Source organism: Rhododendron vialii, chromosome 12a (genome assembly GCF_030253575.1).
Source record: "Rhododendron vialii isolate Sample 1 chromosome 12a, ASM3025357v1".
Classification (NCBI taxonomy): Eukaryota; Viridiplantae; Streptophyta; class Magnoliopsida; order Ericales; family Ericaceae; genus Rhododendron; species Rhododendron vialii.
The window spans coordinates 23,034,958-23,058,025 of NC_080568.1; the positions used below are offsets into that span (position 1 = coordinate 23,034,958).

General features: G+C 34.4%; 1 protein-coding gene across 1 annotated transcript; it reads left to right on the forward strand.

Annotated features, from left to right (window-relative positions):
- Nucleotides 1–9,753: 9,753 nt before the first annotated feature.
- On the forward strand, nt 9,754–22,108 carry LOC131309909 (valerianol synthase TPS8-like). The gene is made up of 7 exons (XM_058336613.1): nt 9,754–9,913; nt 11,200–11,485; nt 12,103–12,475; nt 12,917–13,135; nt 14,514–14,655; nt 20,720–20,968; nt 21,499–22,108. Exons 1-7 carry the CDS (start codon nt 9,827–9,829, stop codon nt 21,787–21,789), a joined length of 1,647 nt encoding a protein of 548 aa, XP_058192596.1. The 5' UTR covers nt 9,754–9,826; the 3' UTR covers nt 21,790–22,108.
- Nucleotides 22,109–23,068: the final 960 nt, after the last annotated feature.

Sequence of the window (23,068 nt, forward strand, 5' to 3'; positions counted from 1 at the left end):
CGAAATAAGATAACATATAACGTTTAGGATTTGTCCAGGTTATATCAATGTTGGCTATATATTCGGATCAATTAGGCCGCTCCTGGCAACTGCATGGTTTGGGGTCTGGGGATGTTGGCCAACCATATTGTTTCCTTTTTTTTTCCTGTTAATTGAGTATGTTGATTTTGTAGATACCGACCACATGTCCAATATCGCCCAAGCTAGGAAGGAGCAAGGACCTCTCCAGTGCTGCAACAAATGTATCCTCTGAAGGTAACAACCAAGAACAGGCAAAGACACCAAGAGTTAAAGTCTGATAAGAGTGTTGCTGCTTCAAAGAAGACAATAAAGAAGTCTAGGGAGTCTGTTCCCAGCAAAGCGGAAGGCAAGCCAGTCGAGTCAATAAAAGAGACGACTGCAAAGGAAGAAAGGCAAGACCAGAAAATCAGTGTGGGAGAAAGTGGCGGAAGAAAGCCAAAAGCAGTTAGTGAATTCTGGTGAATTTGAAGACAATACAGAAATGGACGCCGACAAACATAATGGTCCCGGTATGGTTTTATCGGGTCCAGAGATCTAGGCCGTTGGAGGTTGAATGCAGGAGTGTTCTAAAACTTGTGAATAGTGTGTGAGTTTTGAAAAAATATATAAACTGGAATCCACATGTTAATATGAATGATGTTTGTCATTGTTTTATTTTGATCACCAGAACTATGAGGCTGTGGTGAAAGACTGGTAGTATCATTCTTTAGTCTATTTGTGTCTTGTGAATTACTGTTCTTTAATACATCATAAAATAAAACTGTAGGGTTGAATCATTTTTCTTTTTATTTCTAGGTGATGGAATACCTGTTGAGATGTTTTCTACTCCCTCCGTCCCCTTTTTTGTGTCCAGTATTCCATTTTGGGCTGTTCCTTAATAAGTGTCCATTTTGTAAAGTTAGGGGGATAAAAGTTGGTGTATTGTCTATTTTGTCCCTAAAAGTATATTTTATTTTGAAAAGTTAGTGAGTAAAAGTGTAATGATGATGGGTAAGTAAGGAAAGTGGAGGAAAAAGTTGATGTGAAAAGTGTAATGATGATGTCTTTTTAATAAGTTGGAGTTACGAAGCAGGACACTTAAAAAGGGACGGAGAGAGTATGTTTCTGCTTTATGTGATGCCAAATACTCTTACACTTTTTTTTCCCGCGTACATGCAAGAAACCCAATCTAACCGACCAGAGTATGTCAAAAATCAGGCTTGGGCTGTAAACCCAATCTAACCAAGCGTGATTTTTAGCAAGTATATAACGTAAAATGTAAGTATATAACGTAAAATGTGAACTGTTGAACGAGTATATAACGTTATATCTTATCTTCTATCATGTGTAATCCCATGCCTCCAGCAAGTTGTGTTATAAATCATTTTTTTTCTTTTTTAATTAGTTGTGTTCTAAATCCTACTTGCCTCAACTATAAGGAAATACTGAAAAATCTGGTTTTCGGGAGACTTCCCAAGCATTTCATAACCAAATCTGGTTTAGGTTTGCATGCTTCATATGTTAAACTATACACAACTCATGTCTACAAAAAATTAAACTCTTTATTTATCTATAATCCAAAAGAAACAATTTCAAAATTTAAGCATGAATAAGGAAAAACAAAACAAAACCACCCCCCCCCCCCCCCCCCCCCCCCCCCCCAACATTATTCTTTTCTTCATCCTAATCTCTCATTTATTCTGATATTTGACTCCTTGCCTCATATATCGCTTGGCTCTTTGCATGTTCTTCGGTTGTGCTTTAAAACCTTGTGGCACCTCCCACATTTATTTGGCCTAGTATATGACTCTTCACCCATTGAACGAATGCGTTTACTTTGGGCCTACCTACTGGCCGCCTATTCCATGGAGGGTTTATGACAACTGCAAATATAATAACACACAACAGAATAAAAAAAATCAACTATATGGTCATATCAAAATCTGTACAACGTTACAAAGCTATATGGTCATATATTTGCGTATGTCATATGTAACTCTAAAAAATGAGAATATATAATGTAATATACAGTGTATCAGAAAAGAAGAATCTTTGACTATAATATAACGTTGTATAAGTATATATATGGCTATATCAATGACGGTTATATATGGTTATATATAAGTATAACAACGTTACATACAAAACTATATCAAGATTAGCAGGATCAAATAGAGAGAGACAATAGAGAGAGATACCCGAGAGGGAGGGAGGCGAGATCAAATAGAGAGAGACAAGAGAGAGAGACCTGAGAAGAAGGGAGGCGAGATTAGATTCGTATGAGAACAAATGATCACTGGAGGAGGAACATGATTAGATTCTCGACCGACGAAGAGACGATCACCGGAGGAGGAACAGGATATCAATCGATCTCTTTCTCCCTCTTTCTCTCTGTCGCAAAACTCCCTCTTTTTCTCTGTCGCAAAATCCCAACGTAACTGCCATGATTGACGTGATTTCAAAAATAGAAGGGATAATAGGGGGATAATGGGCTAAACAGATGAGATTTGAATGGAAGGGTAATTCTGTCAGCCACTATTTCTCTTTTTAAATGTAGTAGACTTTATGCCTTACCAAATACATATTAGTGAACTTAGTGCGTTAGAAACTTGATCAGTGAACCTAGTGAGTTAGAAACATGCTATAGTGGACCCTAGGCCAATTTTTTATAACGAAATTTGGATGGTCTGTCAACCAACTAAATCTTCTTTGAAAAATTAGACATCTTCTTGACAAATGAAGAAGATGCCCTTCTGGCCAAAGATAAATCTTCTTTTTAACCCTTAACTATGTCCTTCTGGCCAAAGCTCTCTTTTATTTCTCCAAATTAAAATAATAATTAACCCTATCTGCTAACTATTCGTTGTATCTTCTTAAAAAAAAAAAAGATAACCTTATCTATGTTGAATTATTTTCTATCTCTCCAAAATAAAGTAACATATAACATTATCAGAAAACAATAAAATGATCTATCATCTAGTCACCAATACTAGTATATTACTCCTTCCATCCCAAATTACTTGTCTTTTTTGGGAAGCGCGCATTTTGCACCAAAAAAATAACATGTTTGTAAAGAATTATTTTTTAAAACAATTACTCACTTCGTCCCTGTAACACCCCGACTTTTATAAACAAATAAGACGCTAGAACCAATTAGAAGAAAATAATAAAAGTAATAAGGAGCTAACTTTTAGCAGACCACTTACTGTTAGGATTTAAGGAGTACGTCAATCGTGACTGAGGGTTTATTAAAGATTATGGTATTTTTCTATCTAGGTGGCAATTTTTATTAAACCCTACAAATATCATCCCAATCCTGTTAATAGCATCATGGCACAGGAATGAGGCACGAGCCGCACGAGACAGAAAGCCGTAAAGTGCAAAGAACAATCCAGAAAGAAGGGTACTAGATATTCCTAGATTTTATAAGATATATTAAGATTGGATTAGACTAGATTTTATTAGATATTACATAGATTTTGCAAGATATTGTTAGATTATATAAGATAATTCTAGATTCCAAAAGATAATTCTAGATGGATATTCCTCGATATTCCTCTCCTATAAAATCACATGAAAATACTTAGATTTTGCTAGATAATGAAAGATTATGCAAGATCCTTCTAGAATCTATGAGATATACTAAATCTTGTTAGCTATGGTAAGATTATTTTAGATTTTATTAGATTATTCTAGATATTACAAGACATGATAAGATTATAGTTGGATTTTATTAGATCATTCTAGCTAGATATTACAAGATGATAAGATTATAGTTAGATTTTATTAGATTATATATAGATTACTATAGATTTGGATAGATATTACAAGATATAGTTAGATATGGTAGAATATTCTAGATATACATAAGAGCTTGTGATTTTACACTATAAATAAATAGCCCTCTCATCTACTTCACAAGCACACACCACACACACACAAGCCAAAAACACACACACCACACTCACGGCGCTCAACTAGAAAAGAAAGAGGAGAAGAGAGAGAGAGAGAGAGAGAGAGAGAGAGAGAGAGAGAGAAAAGAGGAGGAAATAAGAGGAAAAGAATTAGATACGAGTCTTTCGAAGTAGTTGATCATAAGCCAAGTTGAACTGAACGAAATGTGAGTTATGAATTATCCATGTTACATGAATTTTTGTAAAGTTTATATTTTTAAAATTATGGTTATTTAACAATAAAGTTCTTTTGTAGCAAACATACAGTGGAATTATGATAATTTGAACAGTTCATGGAAAAAGTATTATCAATACATCCGAACGATGTTCCTGAATCTAGGGGACGTCAAAAATACTAGTCGGAACGGTGTTATAAGGGCAGAATGTAAAGGGGCACAGCAGGGTGTCCAACTGAATTGATCAATTCAAGTTATGCGCATATGGGGTCCCTCTCTCAGTACCGGCGATAATCGTTAGATGGTATCATATTATTATGTTATGTTATACCCAGAATTATTTTAGTTACAGCTTAAGCCATGAAAAGCTAAAGTTATGGTATTGGTTACAGTTTAAGTCATAAAAAACTAAAGTTGTGATTTCTGCTTTTCTCTGATAAAAAGGATTTTAAAAATTTCATGGTTGGTCATGTAACCCCGGTAATTCATAATCTCACACAAACAGTGGCTTATGTTTGTTAAAATCTTTCTTTTCAGGTAATTAGAAATAGTAGGACGGGCCGAGTAACTATACCTTAAGCTTATGTCGCGATTATGTAGTGAAAGGGAAATGAAAAAATGTAGCTCATGTCTCTGTTATTAAAAAGAAAATCTAGTGACTTCTATTTTTACAGATCGCTTCCGCAAATGTTAAGTCTATTTCTTTTTCTTTTTTTCTTAAAGAGAGCAATAGAGGCTTTTGGTGAAACGGACTCACTGGCCGGTCACGATATTCAAATCTGCTTGATTTGGGACGTGATAGTCCCGATTTGTTTGTTTTGTTTGTCCAATCTCGGGTTTGCAACTTATTAAGGAAACCAAATCTTATTCATTGATTGAAAATTTACATGATCTAAACCATAATCTAAATCATCGATTTTGAAATTGGACAATCAATTTGGGACATACATTTGTCAAAAAGGGGACAAACAAATCGGGACGTAGGGAATAACACAAACTTTTTCTTGTCAATTAGATCTTTAAATTGTTGTAAAAAAAGTTTGATTTCTTTTTCATGCTTATACATTGTTATTTGCTTGCAAAATGTATGATTTTAAAAAAAGGACAAACAATTTGGCACAGAGAAAGTACAAAGAAGTAAGGGTATCCACAATGTTATAATCAAAAATTGATAACCAAAAATTGTCACATCAGTTTTTGATTATTCATTTAAGAGATTGGTAATATTAGCAATGTAGAGTCTACAATGGCATAAGCAAAATTGGATGACCAAAACTTGTCACATCATCTTTTCAAATTACAAAAAATTAAAAATTGTGAATAGTATAAAATAGTTTTTCTAAAAATAGTTTTGAAACTAATAAAAACTATTTACTAGAAATAGAAAATAGTTTTAGAAACTTTATTTTAAAAACTTTTTTCTAAAAAAAACAACAAACAATTTTTTTCGAAAATATTGTTCAAAAAGAAAGAGAGAGAGAGAGAAAAAGGGAAGAGAAATAGAATATTTTTGTATAATGATTGATGTATTAAATTGAGAATATATAGGGTCTATTAAATTTGGTTATTGTTAGAGCATCCGCAATACAATAATTAAAATCAAAAGATTGTTAAAGTTAGCAATATTTGCTTAAAAAGGTGCTCACATTGTAATAACCAAACTTAGCAACCTCTTAACAACTCATCAAATTTTGGCCTTTGATTTATCAAAATTAACTTTTTGCCAATAATCAAATCTAATGGTCCCTATTTTTTTTCAATCAATTATACTCATCATCACACAAAACCTTCTCTCTCTCTCAACAATGTTTTCAAAAAATAATTTTAAAAAACTATTTTTTTAAGAAACTTTTAAAAAATACTAGTAGTTTAAAAAAATATGTTATTTTGAAAAACTGTTTTTGTTTTTTTGAAAAACTGTTTTCAAAAACCGTTTTTACACCAAAAAAAAAATCTTTTTGAAAAAACTAATATTTTTCACTAAACTCTTTTTTAAAAAAAATTCAAAAAAACTATTCAAATTATTATCACAGTTTTTTGTTTTTAGAATTTTATAGTTTGAAAATGTGATATGGTAAGTTTTGGTTATCCAATTTTGATTATTACATTATAGATCTCTACGTTGCTAACCTTAGCAATGTCTTAAATGGATAACCAAAATGTGATGTGGCAACTTTTGATTATCCAATTTTGATTATTACATTGTGGATGCTCTTACAAGGTTGTTAGTTTTGGTTATTAAAAGCCCAAAATTTGATTATTTTTAATGAGGGTATTGAGTTTGATTATAGTGAGCCATATTTTGTACAAATATTGTTAACTTTAAAAACTTTTTACTTTTGACTATAGTATTGTGAATACTCTAATTATTCAATGGTAATGGAGCACCGCCATGTGTGCCCAACACCCCTCTACACCAAATATTTTTGTGCAAATTCATATACTTAGTTCTAGGCTCCAGAAACACGTGTGGAGTTGAGGGGTATTAGACTATAACGTGGCGATACCACCAAATAATTTTTCATTGCGAAGGTACGAACTCTATTCTTAAAGAGGTTTCAGAAACCACTTTTGTTTTGTTTTGAGATTGGACACACGACAATAGCTTAGCTGATAGGACTAAATGTACCTAATCCTGAGTTATCTCACATTTGATTCTTGAAATGACTATCGGGATTATTAATCCCAGGATTAATTTTATCCCTATATGAAGGTACTAAATAATCCTAGGGGGAAGGTGGGATTACGTAGGATTAACAAATAAGGAATTGTATTCAAAAATATTTCGATGATATTGAGATTGATTTCAAAAAGTATTTTCAAAATTATTTTCTTAAATATTAATTTCAGAAATCGTTTTGAAATTTTTTTAAAAATATATATTTTTCAAAACTTTCTTAATTTACAAAAACTTTTTAAAAAAAAAAACTATTTTCAAAACTTTCATGTTTTTCAAAAATGTTTTCAGAAATTATTTTTGTTAAAAAAATACGAAAAATGTTTTTTAAAACTTTCTTTTTTCAAAAAATGATTCCAAAAACTATTTTGTTTGAAAATATTTTCAAAAAACCTTTTTCTTAGAAAAAAGTTTCAAAAACTAGTTTTTTTTCTTTAAGAAAATAGATTTTCAACTTTTTTAAGAAATTTTTTCTTTCAAAAATTAGTTCAAAAAAAAAAACTTTCCCAAATTGTTTTGTAATAAAAATGTTTCACAAAATTATTTGTTTTAAAATGTTTCTTTTTTTGAAAAATGTTTTTGAATTTTTTTTAAAAAAATATTATTACTTATCCCATAATTAATCCCACGCGAATCAAATATGGGATTGGGTGAAATTAGAGATGAAATTAATCCATGACAAATAATCCAGGGACTATTAATCTCAAGATTGTTAATCTCATCATTTTCAGTCCGCGAATTAAACGAGGCCGAGAATAAAGACGGGGCATTTTTGTCAAATCAAGGACCTTAGCTTCAAACACTTTTAAATTAATGGACCCTAAACCATAGGAAAACCGAACATAGACTAAATAGCCCAGTAGACATTTACGTTTGGACTATAGACCACCCCAAATCGTAGGAAAACCTAACATATACTTAAATTGCCCAATACGCACTTACTTTTGGACTTTAGACCAATTTTTTGTAAATTAAATTAATGGACCCGAAACCGTAGGAAAACCTAACTTATGCTCCCTCTGTCCCTTATTTTGTGTCCAGTATTCCATTTTGGGCTGTCTCTTATTAAGTGTCCATTTTAAAAAGTTAGTGGATAAAAATTGGTGCATTGTCTATTTTGTCTCTAAAAGTAGATTCCATTTTGAAAAGTAAGTGAGTGAAAGTGTAATGATGATGGGTAAGTATGGAAAGTGGAGGAAAAAGTTGATGTGAAAGGTATAATGATGATATCTTTTTAATAAGTTGGAGTTACGAAGCATGACACTTAAAAAGAAACGGAGGAAGTACTAAATGGCCCAGTAGGCACTTACTTTTGGACTTTAGACCAGTTTTCTGTAAATTAAATTAATGGACCCGAATCATTAGGAAAACCTAACTTGTACTAAATAGCCCAGTACGCACTTACTTTTGGACTTCGAACCAATTTTCTGTAGATCTTATTGTTCTATTGAGTGATAGCTTTATGTTGCTTAAATATTTGTTTCATCTTGAGATACAGCTTTGTCTTAACAATTGAGTACTTCATTATTGCAGCACATCCATTCAATATAAAAGTTGAGAGTAACTTATTCATCGCTTTGATTAATCTCACGGAAAATCCGAGCCGTTCAATAATTTTAAAACAAAAATCCGAATGGGTACAAAAAATTAGCTCAATTCAGTATGTGTAAGTGCTTGATCCAAGCTCCCCATTTTTCATCCAATCTTCCCATTTTTCCCAATTTTTAAGAAATGGAAAGATCAGATCAAGCACTTACACGTATCGGATTGACTTAATTTCGCGTGATGCCCACTCGTTTTTTTTTTTTTAAATTATTGAACGGCTCAAATTTTCCGTGCGGGGCTCGCAGTGGGCTCTATGCGGCCGTCAGTACGCCATCGGTATGCACAACCGTGGATCCTCATATCTTTTTTGAATATCTTTGCTAGAGTCCATCAATTTTTAGAGGTAAGTTAGTGTGTATGATATGGCACACGGTTTGTAGCTTACTTCTAATCCTTTTCTGTTCTTTTCTTTTTATTTGAATACTCGCTAGCTAGCCACTCTTTTCCTCTATTTTTGTTTTGTGGCCTGTTCCGTTAAGAGATTTTTTGAATCAAATGTGATGTATTGTAAGAAAGTGACTTATCTTGTAAAACGAAAAATATGACTTATCTTGTAAAACAAAAAATATAAATACTTAAAAATAATAATCTTAGCGGAACGAAGTCAAATTACATTCTTTTTATCAGTATGTGAACCTGAACGCAGCTTTTCCATTTTCATGCACTGAATTTAAACAGCGCGTGCGGTGTCACTGATGGTCGGATGGTGACGAGGAAAATTCTCTGAGATCGTCTTGTGAAGGCGCAACTAACCCACTGCTCAAAATCATGTTTCGAGCAACTGCGTTTTTTTGGCAGAAACAAGCATAAGATTTACGTGCTTCCCCAGATTCGGGTACTCCAGGGGCTGCGGATCTATAATTTGTATGGAAGAACTACAAATTATTCACACTGTCACTCTCAGCCTCCCATTATATCTATGTATGAATGGCTCTCTTAACGGCGGCCTTGAGATTCTCGGGCTTAAAACAAACTTGTAAAACTGGGCCTTATCTTTTCTTTTTTTTTTAAATAAAAATGAAACTAACGTCACAATGTAATATTAATTGGGATCACTGTTTTGACGACGTAACACAATGTAACTGATTTGGAAAAAACAAATATTTACATCGCCGGTGTATATAAGTTATTCTCCAGGTGGGGGTTGGGTTTCATCCTTTTTTTAAGGAGAGTTAGCTCGAATCATTTGACAAACGATCAAGCTGCATGTTGTGGGGGTTGGGTTTCATCCTTTTTTTAAGGAGAGTTAGCTCAAATCATTTGACAAACGATCAAGCTGCATGTTGTTCTATCTGCAGAGAGAGCTTGGAATCTTCTTTAAAAAGCGATTTTAGCTTGAATATTCGTTTGCGTAAAGTGTATTGTTCCTTCTTTCACCAACAACAGTGGATCATCTTTCTCTGGAAAAGCCTACAATGCCCGATACTCTTCTTCGCCCAATAGGGAACTTTCCCCCCAGTTTATGGGGAGATCGATTTTCCTCATTCACTTTAGATATCCAGGTATTTAAATATCATCATTCTTGCATATGCATGCTTCCAGACCATATTTGATGCCGTTCTCACCCGTTCCCTTTAATCCATGTACGTATATTCTATATTGATTAATTAATAAAATTAATTTTCGCTGTTGAAAAGAAATATTTTGATTACAGATGTATATAACAACTCTAACTAAAAGTCTAAACTCTAAAGCCAACCCAAAAAAAAAAAGAAGCCTACACTCTAAGTACTGTACATAGTCTATATATTGCTACTTGATGTGCATTACTAATGCTCTGAATTTTCATTGAAAGAAGCAAGGCAATGAGCACATAAATTGAATTATGTTTCTAGGTATGTCCTCTCTGATGCATTTGGCCTTTGAGTTGGTTATATGGTTCCACTGAATCCACTAACATTACTTGAGTCCTTTGATTTTTAGGAGTACAAAGAAGCCGCTATTCAATAGTAAAACTTTTTGAAAGCAGTCACTTTGTTTATATATTTGCAAATGTTAGTTTAGTCTCCAATATCCTCCTCCACTCGTATCCCAATATTATACTGGAAATCAAATGGGACAATGGGTATTGTTATCTTTATTGTACTTGGGTTACTTCCCTGCAACAATATTTTTCTTCTATTTTTAAAAGGATCAAGATCCTCTCCCAATTGCTGGAGGGTCCTATCTCGGCCTCTGTGGGTTCTTCTCATCAAGCTTATATTAATGATCAGAACCATTTGATTTTTAGAACTTATTGAGAACGTCATGCGTGCAGCGTGCCACAAATCATACTCGTCATATATAGCTTCAAATCTCTTTGGAAGGACATTTATGTTGAAAATATTGGTTTTGATTCCGTGTTTCTAATTCTTTTTTTCAACATAATTGTATTTCAAAAATATATCCGATTAACATGAAATTTTAGGTGATTGATGTTCTCGATGAGTTCAAAAACGACAATGTTTTGATTTTTAAAGAGGACCAAAAGAACTCACAACGAGTCGTACTGAATGGTGACAAAGAGCCAAACTGGAGCAGCTCTGGACCCTTTATATAATTAGATTATAGGTTGGGGAAGTTTTTCCACATGGTTATGTAGCTACATAGATGATGTAGTTCAATATCTATCTAATTCACTTTTTTTTTTGGGGGGGGGGGGGGGGGGGGGGGCGGAATCAACACACTGAAAAATGAACAAAATATAGTACATTATTATCTGCGGTTAGTATATGTTGAAGGCTTCTGAAGAAAAAAAGAAGGGAAGAAAGAAGTTAATTGATTTTTGACATAGCTATATATGATGCAGTTACTAGAAAAATACAGTAAAGAGGTTGAAGTGTTGAAGGAAGAAGTGAAGGATATGCTAGTACTAGATCATGACGATGTTGGAGGTGGTAAATCAGGAGCAGAGAAGATGGTTCTGATCAATGCACTTGAACGCCTTGGTGTTTCCTACCTCTTCCAGAAAAAGATTGAAGAGCTTTTGGAGAACATGTTTCCAAACTTTGAGGAACATGTTTTCCATGATAATTTGTTCATGGTGTCACTTCACTTTCGAGTGTTCAGGCAACATGGCTATGACTTGTCTTCCGGTAAGTGCCCTTTTTATATTTAACGCTGACAAACTTTTGTGCATAAATCAGAACACAGATACATTCGGAGTCGTCTGATGCATATCATGAGCCTCCCGCATTATTTTGTGGGACAACTTGTATAAGACGATTTTGTCATATTTGTGAAAGTCTGCGCAACGTAGCATTATTATTCAAATTAAGGGGTAGTTCTAGCTAGACTCCAACGGTCCAACCTCCATACGTAAAAGTGGTTTATTACTCATCATAATAAAAACACCATGCAAATTTTCTCAAGTCAATTTGAAAAGTTTCTCAAATCACTGTCTAGATTTCATTTGAAAAACGATCCAATGCCATATAGTATTAAGTTTCTTAAAGCTAAAAACCATTTTTTGGAACAGATTTTTGTACAAAATAATGTGGCATTTTTTCCAGATCCCTTCATTCAAGCCCAAACTTTCAACGTTGTAGCTAACTTCTAAAAAAAGACGCTGCCTTATTATTTTTTATGAGATCAATTATTTAAGAACTTTCATTTGTAAATCACTCTTTATACATTACAGACTTAGTTTTTTGGAAGTTAAAATAATTAATATCATATGGACATGGTGTGGCTCACGTGAATATTATATCAGATGTCTTTGAAAGATTCACAGACAGTAATGGCGAGTTCAAGGAAACCATAAGCAATGACGTGATGGGTATGTTAAGCCTATATGAAGCTACTTTTTTGAAGATTCATGGAGAAGATATACTTGACAAGGCCTTTTGTTTTACAAAAGCTGGCCTTGAGTCCTTAAAACCACATTTAAGCTCAAATTTGGCAGAACAAGTGACCCATGCCCTGTGCCAACCACTCCAAAGGGGAATTCCAAGAGTTGAAGCTAGGCATTACATTTCTGTTTATGAAAAGGATGCTTCTAGGAATGAAAAGCTATTGAGGCTTGCAAAGATTGATTTCAATCGGGTACAGATGTTACACAAGGAAGAACTCTACCACATCTCCAGGTAATTAAGATTCCACGTGTGCTTATTAAAAGAGAACATGTTGTGTGTGTGTACATGTTATATATATTTGGCAATGACACTGGTTAATCTAATTCCCGTTCAATCTGTTTTTCTTAAACGAAAAATAGAAATAACATATCAAGAAAGATGAACGATGAAATTGTGAACAATAAAAGAGTAAAACATTGAGAGAGCTTTGAAGAGTATGAGGATGTACTCTTCTAGTGCGGTTGTTAGTAAAGATTCAACCTACTCCACAGCTTCACATTTTTAGTTAAACAAAAAAACAACAAAAGCATGCAAATAAAAGTACAAAGAAGCTAAAAAGCTCAGTTTTTTGGTAAACGAAATTATTTTTTTAATTGGGGTGTACCATGGGCTTCTCGTAAGTTTTTTATTTTGGTAACTCATATTTTAACCATTCTACTTCCATGTATTTAGGTGGTGGAAAGAGTGGGATCTACGGTCACATATTCCTTATGTGAGGGACAGAGCAGTGGAGTGCTTTTTCTATTCTACAGCAGTTTGTTTCGAACCGCAATACTCTCTTGCCCGTTTGATTCTCACAAAAACTATGATAATGATATCTGTTCTAGATGATACCTACGATGCTTATGGCACCTATGAAGAACTCAAATGTTTCACAAATGCAGTGCAGAGGTACTATTGCTAGCTATAAAGACAAAATTAAAAAATTCCCATTTTTTTAAAAATTCTTTTTGGATCCATTTTGATGACTCAGTTTGCCTATTTTCGGATTGTTTCCGGATCCATCTTGATGATCCAAAGGGTTTACATCTTAGAGCTATTTGAGGACATCGACCACTTCAAAAACCATGGTTATCATATACCAATTTGATCATAGTGCATTTATCTTTAGAAAAAAATTGCAACACCGGATTAGAACCCATTCTTATCTCAAATTAAACATGTTTCAAATATATATCAATCGTTACTTGATCAATGTGATTTTTCACGCGATTGATGTTTTTTGACAAGCTCTAAAATATGAAGGATTTTTAGATCATCTAAGTGGGACCTTAGAAATTCTCGAAAATAGGCAAACTAGACCGGCCGTTCAATCCATTTGTATGCACTCGATAGATCCTTTTTTCTTTCCCTATACAAAAAAGCAAGCCACACATCCAAGTTTACACGTTCTTACGTTCTATCTTCCAAGCGATTGTGGGACCCCTAAATAGTATTTTGAGTGTTTCTATCACTTATGAAGATGTAAGAATGGATGTAAACTTTGGAACATATATGTCTAGCATTGCTCTTCCCTTGAATATACGATGTATGATTATGTCACATCAAGTGCTCATGTGCAGGGATTGAGCCAGAATTTTATCTTAGTGGTGGGGCCATAATATGCATGTCTATCGACTTCAAAAAAAATTTAAAATAGCATATTGAAAACTATAATCCACGATGTTTGTCATATCCAACACAATACCAAGACAGTGTAATTTTAATTTAATCTATCTACTAAACTGAGGTATTTTGAATTGGAATACTTTTTCGTATCGTTAAAAGTATTGATGATAGAATCGACATCAAAACTTTTAACAATGTGCTTCTCTATGTATGAGACCTTCTCGACTTTGAAGAAAATTTATTTGCAAATTTCGACGCCATTCAATCACAGCCTTTGATACTTAATTTGCTACATTTCTTTTATGTTTGCATTTAGAGGTCTTCTCTGTTTGTCTTTTCCCATAGAGTTTACATAAAAACAAATTGTGAAGTTTGATTTTTCTTAATTTAAACCTCATATTTCATAATATTCACTTGGCCCGTTGAATTTGGTTTTGGACTATTTTTTTGTCCTCCTTTAATTTATAGAAAAAAAAAACTAGAGGATTAAAGACTTCCTATCCTATATAACAAAAATAATGAAAAAATTTAGTGCTGGTTGGCTAATGTAGTTTGAGGATAAAATAATTTTTTCAATGTAGTAAATAGTATGTTTTGAAATTGTTGTAGTGGCAGCTGCCTTCACTTGTCCCCCTCTGACTCCATCTTTCTCGTGTGTTAGGTGGGACATGAATGCTATTGATCAACTCTCTAACTACATGAAGCCAATCTACAAGGCTCTCCTAAACGTTCATGATGAATTTTACCAGGAGATCATGGCAAAGACAGAAATAAACTACAGCATCCAATATTTAGAAGAAGCGGTATGGCCGGCGCCCGCCTTAAATAGTTCTCTCTATTATTTTTTTTATTTTGATAATTTTATGAGAAAATAATATTCTTTCATAAATATTTTACAAAGTTTTCACATAAATGAAATTGAAATGGTAGTTTAGTCATTAACTGGCAACTTTATAGTCTGAAATTCCTATTTTCCTACCGATCCAATAATCAAGAAATAATAGGAACGAAGAATAAACCATGAACACCAGAATATACGTGGAAAACCCTAAACGGGAAAAAACCACGGGAAGGAAATCATGCACTATAACTCATTGTACGGTTACAAACAAACCTATACTTACAACCTAGAATCGCTCTCGGTTGACCAAGGTTGATTGTCGAATCACTCGTTCACCGCACCCAGTGCTTGACCGCTGCTGCCTTGAATCGCTCAAGCCTTCCAATAACCTACGGAATCCACCGTCGGTATCCACCTGAAGAACACTTTGATTAGCAATCACAAAGTATGGAGAGGGCTCTTGGAATTAATCCGGAAGTTTGATGATCAAACGATCATAACTTTTTCCAAGAGACTAACTAAAAATCTCCCTTAGACATTTCTCAGTTTTTGGAGCAAAAGAGGGGTTGCACTCATATATTCAGTAGTCTTGAAAAGCCAACAAAGCCGCATGTAAATATAGACTGCTGAAGAAAACGGAAGGTTGCTCGTGCACTGAAAATAACTGTCTTTAATTGCTTGAGCACTGTGACTAAAAACATTTCCATATAACCACCCACGTGATTTTCTTCTTTCCTGCACGAAATCCTCTTGCAAAATGGAATCCTACCAATCTACTTTCCTTTGACAAACTTTCTCTGTCAATTACAAACTACAATTGATAGCCTTTCCTAAAACAAGTAATCTTAAAACAATAAGCTACAACATAATTAATGTGATACAAATCAAGAGAGATTTTGTCATGGGATTTGCCAAAATATGGACTTTACAATCTTTCCCTTTGGCACTTCCATGACAAAACAAGCAAAGCATGATTAACCTATCCCTTAATGGATGGAGCACAATTGTGAAGAGCTGCAGACACGAATCTGGAAAAGATAATCGGTTAATCAATAAATTACTCCCCCTTTTTGTCACGGAATGACAAAGGTAGAGCATATAGAAATAAGCACCTAATTAAAACACGGAAGTGATAGATAATAATAGCTTTTGAAAAAAGTGAAACCATTTAAGTCAGACTAAAGGAGTCAAGAAAGCAACACCATAAAAAAAAGTCTAGCAAACCTTCCACTAAAGGAAAAACAACTGCCACTACTGGCAAACACCAACAAGAAGTACGGATACGCACAAACATAGCATAAGTTGAAGTAAATATATGAACTACTGAGGCTAAAAAGAAGCATTTTGCTTTTAAATAAGTAGAGTTCAAAAAGAGTATGGACCATTAGTCAAAAAGAGTTCTTTTTTTTTTTAAATGGATGCTCTAGTAACTGCTGAGAATGAAAGAGACACTGCCTTAGAGCCAAAAACAAAACTGAAATTCTTATAGGACTAAAAATGCTCTGTTTGTTTTTTTTTTTTTAAATCCGGGGAAGACAAACGCATGGATGCAAAGATGAATACTCAACCATGAGAATCAATAAATGTCACTACAAGTTTTTGAAATGCATGAGTAAACTTGTATGTATTCCAAGCATGAAGAAATATGAAATTAAGTACAATATGCAATATGAGACTATGACAATAGTGGGTGTGTGACACGTCAGAAATATTAAGACCACCATCTTCGGATACAAGATTTCTCGTGTTCCATGAGAATGGCAACCACCCTTACTCCCACGAAGTCAAACCAGGCATGATGATACAAATGACATCCCAAGGCTTAGAAATAACTCCCCCTCAACGATTAAATACTCCCCCTCAACCAATGAGTATTTTGTCATAACAATTTTTATTGATGCTTCCAAACAAATACACGTGTTTTTATATTTTTACCCCACTGCCGTTTGACACAAATATTGGGAATAAGAGTACCTCATACCCAATCCCCGGTTACTAAGCGAGTGGTCCAACACGGATGCCTTCACAAAGTCTATCCATTTTGTGACACGAACGCTCAGAGGGAGAGTACCTCACCCCATTTGTCCGGTACTCGATGAACGCTCGGATAAGCATTAAGATCTCACAAATAGACTTTTGTCTTTCTTATATGGTTTTTTTTTTTAACAGAACCAAGAGAACATTGTATCCAACCAAGATGCCAAAAGGTCAATCGCCGAGGAAACAAAATGAGACATACCCTTGGACAAGAGAACCAACAATCCAATCTGAATAATCTCTCTAATCCTGACGTGTAAACGTGGCGATCATAGAGTCATAAGGCATGGTGCAACTAATATCCAAATATATCTCATGAGTGGAGTTCAACAAGAAATGCGCATGCATTAGAAAAAAAAAATGCATTTTTGTGAATCCCATGGTTGACTTCTCACAACTGAAAATATGCTTAGCCCAAAAATATTTATGGATTTTTTTGTTTTCAATAACAAATAAATATATGAATATTTTTGTATTTTCTTTATAAAACATGAAATAAGAAGGGAAGCGAATTAACAAAAAAAATGCTAAAAAATAGAACCAATAAAACTAAACAAATGACTCAACTCGTAGCTCTAGGAACATTATAAGCAATAAAGACCAACCTAGACTACGGAAACGAGACCAAGCCTCAAAAGGCAAGGTCAACACCTCCAGATAAGGACGTGTCATCGAGAGAGATGGTGGACAAATTTGAATGAGATTTTAAATCCAACCTCCTCACCCAAATAAGTCTTGTCATGACTTGACTAGTGTTACACAGCTTATCTGGTTGAACTCCAAGAGCCATGTTTTTACCAGACATGTTTCTAGTATTATCATATTTAGTGTAACTAGTCCAAGACTTTCGAATATTACCATGTTTAGAAATAGCTTTATTGTTAACTACATGATTGCGCGCAACAGGAGGGTATCCGTGTAATTGAAAACACTTGGGTCTAATGTGACCTCTTCTTCCGTGAAAAAAAAATAATAATGTGACCTCTTCCACCACAAAAATGACATGTCGGCACATGTATGTTATAACCATAAGAATATGCTAAGAGTCTGTGTGAAGACTTTGGCACATGCAACTTCCTACAATGAGGTCTAGTGTGACCTTTGACTTGACAATAATGACATGTAGGAATAAATTTAGCAAAATTGTCATGTCTAATATTATAAACCTTTCCAATCACATTTTTAGCTGTATCAATACTATGGACTTTCGGCATTACCTTCTTTGATTCCAACTCATTTGGTTTACCTCCGACTATTTTTGAGGACGAAGCTTCATAAAATCCAAGCCCTGTTTTGTCACTCGTTGGCCTTTGAACATCAAGAATTTCGTCTAACTTCTTGGAACCTGTATTCAAATGCTCAAATAGAATATTAGCATTATCAATTTCAATATTTAATGACTCTATTTTAACTTCTGACGCGGCGTTTAAATCAGTCAAGACTTTGTTCTTTTCTCGAAGACTCTCAACCTCCTTGCTCAACTTTTCTCTCTCACTAGTGACATTGTTCAAAAAACCTTGCAACTCTTCCACTTGTTTTTTAGCTATCACTAACTCCTTGTTAGAATTATTATAATTCTCAGCCATTTTCAAATTTGACTGATTAATCTTAATACTCTCCTTAAACAGCATATTGTAGGATTGTTTTAGCTCATCAAAACTAAACTCCTCATCACTTCCCTCATTCTCACTATCATCTAAGGATTCATGATCACTAAGGTTCGACTGTAAAGAAGCCCCAAAAGCCATAAAGTTTGTGTTATCAACTTGTTCTTCCTCAGAATTGTTAGATTCACTATCGTCATCCCAAGTTATATTGGCCTTAAAATTAGTCTTCTTCTTCAATTTGTTAACACATTCATGAGCTAAGTGACCATATCCTTGACACTCAAAACACTTTGGCCCTACAAGAGGTCCTCTAATCCCCTTCTTTTCTTTAGCACTAGAAGACTCATTTTTTCTTTTGTTTTCAAATTTCTTATTCCCATCACCTTTAGTCATTTTCTTTTTTAAAAATTGTTTGAAGTTTTTGGTAAATATATCCAGAGCTTCAAGGTCATACTCATCATCAAAATCTGATTCCCTAGACTCGGTCTGAGAGCTTGCAAAAGCAATTGATGGTTTAACTTTAGATTTTAGAGACTCAGTTTGTAACATATCAGCTTCATAAGTTTGGAGAATACCTACCACTTCTTGAACAGATTTTTCATTGAGTTTACATTTGCCCTCAAGCATACTGACCTTTGTCTTAAACCGTTCAGGCAAGGATCTCAATATTTTCTTAATCACCCTAAAAGGAGGAATAGGCTCACCGAGGGTTTCGCAGGTATTGGCGATAGCGATCAATTTAGAGTAGAATTCATTAAAAGTTCCATTCTCTTGCATTCTGATTATCTCAAATTCAGTAGTGAGTCTCTGTAACTTAGATTGTTTAACAACATTCATTCCCTCATGACAAGTTACTAAAATATCCCACGCTTCTTTTGCAATCTCGCAATTTGCAATCTTACGATGCTCATTAACATCAATAGCACTAAATAAAATATCCAAGGCACGATTATTAGCTTGTAGCATTGCTTTTTCCTTGATAGACAATTCTGAAGTAAGTTTAGGAACTTGTTTCTCCTCTACAGTTTTCATGGGATACATATACCCTCTAACGCATGAATCCCAAATTTCCTCATCCGCTGATCTCATTACACCTTTTATTCTTGATTTCCAGTAATCAAAGTTATCATTATCCAAAATCGGTATAGGAGTAGATAAATGATTCATGTTTGTGTTTGTGTTCGTGTTCATCTTGACTTAAGGATCCACTCTAGGAATAAACCCTAATATTACGAGCGACCCGCTCTGATACCAATTGAAATTCCTATTTTCCTACCGATCCAATAATCAAGAAATAATAGGAACGAAGAATAAACGATGAACACCAGAATATACGTGGAAAACCCTAAACGGGAAAAAACCACGGGAAGGAAATCATGAACTATAACTCATTGTACGGTTACAAACAAACCTATACTTACAACCTAGAATCGCTCTCGGTTGACCAAGGTTGATAGCCGAATCACTCGTTCACCGCACCCAGTGCTTGACCGTCGCTGTCTTGAATCGCTCAAGCCTTCCAATAACCTACGGAATCCACCGTCGGTATCCACCGGAAGAACACTTTGATTAGCAATCACAAAGTATGGAGAGGGCTCTTGGAATTAATCCGGAAGTTTGATGATCAAACGATCATAACTTTTTCCAAGAGACTAACTAAAAATCTCCCTTAGACATTTCTCAGTTTTTGGAGCAAGAGAGGGGTTGCACTCATATATTCAGTAGTGAAAAGCCAACAAAGCCGCATGTAAATATAGAATGCTAGAAGAAAACGGAAGGTTGCTCAGCACTGAAAATAACTGTCTTTAATTGCTTGAGCACTGTGACTGAAAACATTTCCATATAACCACCCACGTGATTTTCTTCTTTCTTGCACGAAATCCTCTTGCAAAATGGAATCCTACCAATCTACTTTCCTTTGACAAACTTTCTCTGTCAATTACAAACTACAATTGATAGCCTTTCCTAAAACAAGTAATCTTAAAACAATAAGCTACAGCATAATTAATGTGATACAAATCAAGAGAGATTTTGTCATGGGATTTGCCAAAATATGAACTTTACATAGTCTCTTTTAGAGTTCATGATAACGAAGCTAGCTGCGCGCATAAGCATATTTTTTCCAAATCCAAATCAATACAATCATAATTAAAAGTTGCAAGTTTCTAACACAATAAGTAAATAACAAAACCATGGAACATGCATAACTCAAGTGATTGACACATATGGAGATGAATAAAAAAGACTAATGAGTAAAATTACACACAATTTTCAAGATTGTGCTTGAGTTATGTTTCTTATTTATTTATTATAGTTCATTTTAACTCAAGTGAATGACACATTCTTCTTGATTTTCTCTTTCTCTATGTTCATTTGAATCAGTACAAAGAAATAGTATTATGCTACGATGTTGAGACCGAGTGGTTAAAGAAAGGATATGTGCAAACAATGGAAGAGCATTTGGCCAATGCTTTAGTAACCTGCACGTCTCCATTGCTCACAACGGCGGCATTTGTAGGGATGGGAGAGATTGCAGCCCCTGAGGCATTCCAATGGTTACAATCTCAACCTCGAATCCTCATGGCTTGCTCAACAATATTCCGAGTCATCAATGACATACAGAGCTGCAAGGTAATTAGTACAATATACTGTTAATTCTGTTTGGCATTTTTGCATTTTAATTTGAAACTGCATTCTCAGATTGAATCCTATAATCCTAGTTTGAACTGCAGAGAAGGCAGTTCCATTTAACAGTACAACGAGTTTAGATCTTTCAATGATCTGACCAAAACAATATATTTAAAAATCCAACTCCTTGGCATGGCTAGTTGAAAAAACTGGTTTCCATTAGGTTTGATTTGGCCCGATTATTTTACATTAAAGCACCTTTTATCACATGATTATTTGAAAAATGATGTTAGCTTTGATTTATGTTAATAGCAAATTTTAGGGTCTATGCAAAGACATCATGAAGATATTTTCTAAAATTTAATAAAACTAAAAACTGCAAACAATTAAGGGATATGTGTCACTCACACGACTCTCCTCACATAAAGTTATTCGGCAATACTAGGAGGTGAAACATTGACATATGGTAGATGCTCACACATGGTCATCATTTATCTAACAATTGTTTTTGAATTTTTTTTAAACAATTGAAGACAGAAGAAGGGAGAGACCACGTGACAACAGGAGTTGAATGCTACATGAAGCAACATGGTGTTTCAAAGCCGGAGGCCATTCATGAGTTGTTCAAAATAATTGAGAATGCATGGATCAACATCAATGAAGAGATGATGAGACCAACTATGATATCTAGAGATCTTGTCATTCGAGTTCTCAACTTTGCATGCCTTTACAGTGTGGTATACAAGTATAGTGATGGCTATACTCAACCAGAATGTGCCAAAGATTCCATCATTGCACTGTACGAAGATTCAATCTCCATATGATCAAGCATTGATAATTTGGTGTTTGTTTCCAAATTCAAATGGGAAATAAATAAGTGGATGCTGGGATTTCAATTTGTACTCTATGTCCAAGAGCAATTGTGATGCAGAATGGAAATCGAAATAATTTAATAAATAGCATTCTCTAGTTTGCCTTATTTTGATTTTAGTAATTTTGTTAGGGAATTTCAATTTTAAGAATAAGAATTCTAAGAAGTATTTAGTTTCCTATGCTTGGTCAAGAAGAATAAAGATTGATTTTATCCCATATGTTTTATTTCCTTTTCAGTATTTTAGTAATGCTCTACTATAAATTGAGAAGTAAGCCTTCTGGCAAATTGTTTGCTTTTTTGATGATTATTAATGAAAATTGAGAGTTTTCTCTATTCGTGTTTGTGTTTCAAAATGAAAATCTTTAGCATAAACAAGTTCCTGATCTCTTATTGCAACTAATTTTGTAAAAGGAAGATGTGTTGCATCAAATTGCAGTGCTCCCTATTAAGGAGTTCCACTATGGTTTTCACTTATGGGAATATTATTGATGAGGAGGAAGCATTGGCCTTAAAGTAGTTCGAAACTTCATTTTTTGTATTAGCGTCTTCATCAGTATTATTCTTGATTGGTCTTAAAATCAATCTCACATCACACATGGGATTGATTCTAAGGCGTGTTGCCATCAGAACAACTAGAAACAAGTAATCCTAACTACATTGGCAACCAATAATATGCCACTCGGTATCCAAAAACGCAAAGCACAGATGGCGATGAGTAAGCCTAAACTATAGGTTAAAATCCAATCCTTACGAGGTGTTTGGATGGTGCTTGACCGATTTTCTAGTCCTAAAATAATAGGTTGTCCCAAGCGTAGGGCGGAGACCGATGTAGCACAATATCCGGTAAGACCAGAGTCGAATCTACAAAGACGGTGATGTGTGCTGACTAAAAATTCGGGTTGTTATAATTTAAATGAGCTCTTAGGTAGCCACCCCTTATCGATTGGATGAAATTAACTAAAAGCTAGGAAAATATTTATCTTTGTCAAATAATTAAAAAGAAGGTACGGTCGTAGGGTTCAAAGCACTCACAACTGGCCCAGACTCATCTGCTTGAATCGGTGTTCTTTAAAACGTTTGATTTTAGGCTGAAAAAGATACCCCGAAAGATGCGAACCCTTATGGTCGCCGTTTACTCATGCGCAGTGAAAAATGAGTTTTGGACCCCCATTCTCCCGTTCACATGGACTCCGACAATGCCCAGATTCGTCTACGGGAAGTATTTTACC

Excerpts from the sequence above, each read along its gene's own strand:
- LOC131309909 (XM_058336613.1), top strand. The coding sequence starts at position 9,827 with ATGCCCGATACTCTTCTTCGCCCAATAGGGAACTTTCCCCCCAGTTTA. Across the intron at positions 9,914-11,199 it reads CATTCACTTTAGATATCCAG|TTACTAGAAAAATACAGTAA; the intron begins GTATTTAAATAT and ends TATATGATGCAG. Across the intron at positions 14,656-20,719 it reads TCCAATATTTAGAAGAAGCG|TACAAAGAAATAGTATTATG; the intron begins GTATGGCCGGCG and ends CATTTGAATCAG.